Source organism: Penaeus japonicus, unplaced genomic scaffold, assembly GCF_977035675.1.
Source record: "Penaeus japonicus unplaced genomic scaffold, GWHDUDI00000001_assembly GWHDUDI00000022, whole genome shotgun sequence".
Taxonomy (NCBI): Eukaryota; Metazoa; Arthropoda; class Malacostraca; order Decapoda; family Penaeidae; genus Penaeus; species Penaeus japonicus.
Genome location: NW_028234424.1, coordinates 4,318,406 through 4,324,008, shown reverse-complemented (window position 1 = coordinate 4,324,008; position 5,603 = coordinate 4,318,406). Strand labels below are relative to the sequence as shown.

Here is a 5,603-nt window from a genome sequence, read left to right as displayed (position 1 = left end):
TATTGAGAGCAAAAATCCAGCCTTACCTGTGGGTTGCTACGTAGTTGCCCAAGCAGGTTGGTGCACGCATGCTCGCCTAACTGCTAAGAGTTTTGAAATTGACAATTGGTTCAAGAGGTCAGAGATGTTGATTGATTTGGACCCTCTGCCAAGGAGCCTTGGTCTGGGTGTCATAGGCATGCCAGGGTGAGTGTGAGAGAATTGGATCTAGACTAGATTTTTCGGTCTCATGAGCACAACAACTTTCCCATGCACTCTTCTGTGTAGTTCTGCAAATTGGCCTCATGAAAGTGCTCAGTCACTATAAGACACATGCAAACTTTTTATAAGATCTGTTTATATTTTTATTGGCTAATAAATGTGCATATGCCAAAATAAATAATACTAGTCAGATTAGATGGTATTTTACACCAGTTTGATAAAATCCTTTATTTGCAGTTAATTAATTCTAATATTATACTTTTAAAACTAGTCTTACAAACAAAGATCTAACTATTGTAAGTAGAGAGAAGGAACAGCAGGAATATTTAGATCCCTCTTCTCCTAATTTACATTATCTAGTTATGCATATATGCATTGACAAACATACATTATATTGTTGCAATTAACTGAATATTTGATTAAATTGAAGTAAAGACCTTTTATGTTAAAGAAAGATTAAGCATTTTTGGACTGAAATTATTTTTGAACTTCATGCCTGTTATAGAAATCAGATAGATATGCTGAAAGTTTAATATTCTTTATGTATATCAAAGCATACCTCCAAATATTGATAGGAATACAGCCTATTTTGGATTGCTTGAAGTCTGCAAACCAAAGGCAGAGGAAACAGTGCTTGTAAATGCAGCAGCTGGAGCGGTTGGCAGTACAGTGGTGCAAATTGCCAAGTTGAAAGGTTAGTATTAAAAAATGTTATTTATAGGTCTTTCTCAACTGAATAATACAGTTTATAGAGCATGATAAAAAAGTTTAGATTGTAAAGAAGGTTTTATGAATGCTCTACATGAAGTGAATTTGGGTCATTTGTCATTAGTTCAATAACAAGACTTCACTGTTTTTTTTATATACTGAAAAGTGTTTTGAACTCTTTGGAATATGTTCTAGGAAAACATTTATTGAATCTTTGGGTTTCCAAAAGATTTCCTCTTCTTTTTTAATGTTAATATAATTATATAATTATGTATCAAATGTGTGGTCAAATGGTTAATATATTGCAAGCTCATTTTCAGTAAATTAACACTAATACCTAAGACAGATATGAAATATTGCAAATGGAGTCCCCATCTGCTAGTTATTTATTTCAATAGAAGTTATTAAGAAAGCCTCACCAAAAATACTTACCAGTCATCCAAATGAGTTACTATCTAATATGGATCCTTACTCTGATATACATGTAGATAATCAGGATTTATACGGCATCTACTAAACCCCCTTCTGTTCCACACTATCACAGCATGTAAAGTGATTGCCTTTGCCGGATCAGATGAGAAGGTGGCCTGGCTAAAGGAACTTGGAGCTGATCATGCTTTCAATTATAAAACTACCTGTGTTACTGACTGTCTCTCCCGGGCAGCACCTGAAAAGATTAACTGCTTTTTTGATAATGTAAGTTTGTTTTCCAGCATGGTTGATATTACTATGAGTTATTTATTTTATTTATTATTATTTTTTTTTTGTAGTAAGAGGATATATTGTATGTACAATGTCATTTTATTAAGGTTTTGCTCTCACTATTCAAGAATTTTTCATCTAAACTTCATCTTGATCAAAGGTTGTGTGCAGAAAACAAGATCTCCAATTTTATTCAAAAGAAATAATGAACATGCTTCCAAAATTAGTACTTTATTCTTAAAACAAAAACATTTTTTTGGCTTAAAATTTCTTTTATACGCAGGACTGGGATTATGGGTTGTAGGGCCCAATAGATGTTTTTTGTATACAGCCAAGGTCTGTATGATCATAGAGATACGAAAATAGTTTATTATACTTTATATCTAATGGATGAATGGAAACAATCAAAATGTGTTCTTCAAAAGTTCATGTTAGTTTCTGGTCCAAGGAAATGTAAGCTAAATAACGATCTAAAATTTCATACGTGTGAGCCTGCAAATAAATAAATTGGTATAAAAACACTTATTTTAGCAACTTTGGAAGAATTTATTGAACATATTGCTATAATTTTGTTTTTGTTTGAGAAGGAAAGTAAGGGAAAAGTATTGTAAGAAGCAAATTATCCTTTTTTAATTAAAGCTATTTATGTTGTGTACTTAACAGGCCTAGAGTAGGTTACCCTAACATGGGACCCCCCATTGGCAAAGGCCCCTGTTAGGAGCAATTGGCCCAGTTGGTTTAAAACTAGTCCTGTACATACATGTATCATTTTTCTTGAAAAACACAAATCACAAAAAAAAAAATATTATTACAAGAATATCAGTAATTGTACTTAGATTGTGCTTAGTGGCAACTGTGTTTTCAGTTTTCTGGTGCCTTAAATACCATAAACAGACTGAAAGCAGATTCCTTCTCTGTCCAGGTTGGTGGAAAGTTTACTGCAGAAGCGCTACCTTACATGGCTGACTATGGGAGAGTGGCAGTGTGTGGGTCGATTTCAAACTACACTAATGGTGATGAAACAGGTGCAGGTCTTTTGCCTTTTCTTATGCTATGATATGAAAGACAGAGAGAAAAAACATGATCAGATTTGTAGATATAGATATTGTAGATACTGATTATATTCCCACTTTTAAAAATAATATGATATTTTCAGACTTACATATTATTCAATTTTCTAGATCCATACAGTGACTCTGTTGTGAAAGCTAAGAAACTTCACATTGAAGGTCTCAATGTCAACCATTGGTCAAACTGGACTCAAGGGTTAGAGCAGATGAAGGAGTGGGTTCTAGAGGTTAGTCTTTTAATGCTCATATTCTCGATTGTGGACATTATATGCAGAAGTTGATTTTTTCATTGATTTATATTTCCATTCTTTTTCAGGGCAAAATCAAGTATAGGGAGACAGTGTATGAAGGATTTGAGAAAATGCCTGAGGCATTCATTGGTCTTTTCTCTGGGGATAACATTGGCAAAGCTATTGTAAAACCATGAGGAAGAATTATTCTTTTGTCATCTGCTACAACTGCAGTATTTCCATGTTTTTTTGGTTGGTATTCTCTTTTATCTTCTTATTTGATTTTGTATTTCAAAGATTTTGGTATAGTTTTTTTTTCAAAACTAGGAAATGGTGTCACAGGCAAAAGATACACATAACTGTTCTATCTTGTATTATGCTAAAAAAAACTTTCAACAAATATTGATGATACTAGTCAGAATTTAGAAATGTGTGTGAAAGAAGATGTTTGATGATTTTACAATTTATATACTGCCATACTGTTTCAGATTTTTTGTATACTTCAGTCATTTTCTTTTTGCTTATTTATTGGTTACCTAACAAAAATCTAATGTGCCCACTCATTAGTATCATACGTATTTATTAACTTGGATGACTGTACCTTAACACAGAATTTAGGATATGTGAAGCTTATGTATTTTCCTTGATATCAATGAGCCAAAAGTAGTCTTTCTGTCCAACACCAATAGATATATACCGAATAGATTTGTATAATTCATAAATATTGTGGATACTTATGGTTTTAATCTGGGATGGTTTGTCAGATTAATAGTATTGCATCAAAACAGGTGATACATTTTCATTAGATGTAGAGTTACAGAGATTTTTCTTATCATCTTACCAGTGTTGAATCATAGGTAGTTGTCTAAATATAACATTTTACTCTCTTGATTGTTTTAACCCACTCTACTCACTTTAGGAGAGAAATAGAAGTTTCAGTCGTATTCAGTGAGACTTGTTGCCTTGCAGACTAGTAAAATAGATAGATTTGGTGGTACACTCTTTAAAAGCCTAAAGGTTTAAAGGTCACATTAACTGACAGAACGAAGGGGCAGTGAAAGCAATATATTGTATACCATGTTGTAATGCACAGCCCCTCTTCACCCATGTTGAACCAAGTCTGCCCTGGCTATGGCTTTGCTAACCAGGGAAGCTGTGATAGGTGACACAATTCCTCCATCCTTTGTTAATCCCAGGGTTAGAAGTGTCTGGGAATGGGAAACTTTCTTGTGCCTTGAACTGGGTGTGAACATGGGCCATCTGGTGGAAGTTTTGTGCAATACTACTGAGCTTTTCTATGGAATAATAAAGCTCATACCTTAGAGTATTGGCTACTCCAGGTGAGGACTATAAAATTGAAATATAGGGCAATAATAAATGGTCAAAGAAGCAGACAAACAAGCTGGACAGCGAGAGTGTAATGAGTATTTTCTGTTATGGTTGTTAGCTCTGTGTTTGCAGTCGCTACAGAGGCAATAGCTGGGTCTTTAAGGAATATGCATAACTTTGATTGTTAATCCCTGTGTTGTTTATAGTTTCTTTGGATCATAGTACTTAACAATATGCAAATCTCTTGAAATGCCCCCTCTGATCTGTTTTCTGAAATTATTTGTGATTTTTTTTTTTAGAAAATAGATTGTGAAGTTGCAGTAACACGAGTAGAAGTGATTGTTGAAGTAGAAGAGACAAGGTTTGTATTTGATATTTATCTGTGGTGGGTTCGTTCTCTTTTGATGTGAAGAGATTGTACAAACTTGGTGGCTGTGAGAAGGTTGTTAGATAGAGACTATAAAGATAAGCCATGGTCTGATGAAATATAATGAAAACTTGAGTTACAGATATGTTGTTGATATCATGCAGGACATACTTCTACATATGCTGCTAATGTGGCTCTGGGGGTCTGCCTTTGCCTCCTGGTGCACAGATCCTGTGTTTGTGCCCTGATCTGAATCATGCTTGATGTTACGAAGGGCATCCAATCAGGTCAGTACCAAATTCCTGGAAGGGCACTGCCTTATCTTCAAACAGGGGAGTCCCAGACCAATATCTACTTGTGCATCTATTAGCACAGGGTCATCATGTTGATGAAGATGCACTATTAGATTAGCAAATTGCATAAGGTACTGCACACATGAATAGTCATAAGCTTAGTTGATGATGTATTGCATGTGTGTGAATTGTATTATAAGGAATGTTAGTTGCTAAGACTCAACTGTTGAGTAATATCCACCATTGCAAAGTATTGTTAATGATAATCTGGATTTTTTTCTTAATAAAGTAAAATTTGGAATTTGCCTTTCATGATCCTTTGGCCATAATAATGATAGTTATTTCAATAGTCAGTATTTTTTTCTGACATTGTAGTTGTTTTTCTAGTGCTTAGAGGTACTACACTGTAAATCGTCACAAAGTTTTCTTAAGTCCCCAAATTCTCATTGGAAAATGTTATTGTGGTATAATTTTAAATTCAACTTAATAGAATCACTTACTTTCCAATACTTAATTGTTATCAAATACACATTCATGCTAGGTAATTCATTATAGTTTTTTTTTTACAATATCAGGAATGCACAAAAAAAATCATATAAAGCTAACTGACATGATCAGATTCAAAAGATAAAGAGAAATGAAACCATTTAAACCTACATAGCTGCTAGAAAACAATACATCAGTATACTTTAACAGAAAGCAT

The 5,603-nt window shown here is 33.8% G+C and overlaps 1 protein-coding gene across 4 annotated transcripts in view; it reads left to right on the top strand.

Moving 5' to 3' along the window:
• LOC122262055 (prostaglandin reductase 1) overlaps positions 1-5,194 on the top strand; it is an 8,727-nt gene extending 3,533 nt beyond the window's left edge. For all 4 annotated transcript variants that reach the window (XM_043029972.2, XM_086549327.1, XM_043029973.2 and 1 more), the window contains exons 4-9: positions 1-186; positions 777-895; positions 1,454-1,605; positions 2,534-2,636; positions 2,793-2,908; positions 2,998-5,194. The exon at positions 1-186 is cut by the window's left edge and continues 3 nt beyond it. In XM_043029972.2, coding sequence (XP_042885906.2) covers positions 1-186; positions 777-895; positions 1,454-1,605; positions 2,534-2,636; positions 2,793-2,908; positions 2,998-3,108 — 787 coding nt within the window. In that variant the 3' untranslated portion in view covers positions 3,109-5,194. The remainder of the gene's footprint in view (positions 187-776; positions 896-1,453; positions 1,606-2,533; positions 2,637-2,792; positions 2,909-2,997) is intronic.
• Positions 5,195-5,603: the final 409 nt, after the last annotated feature.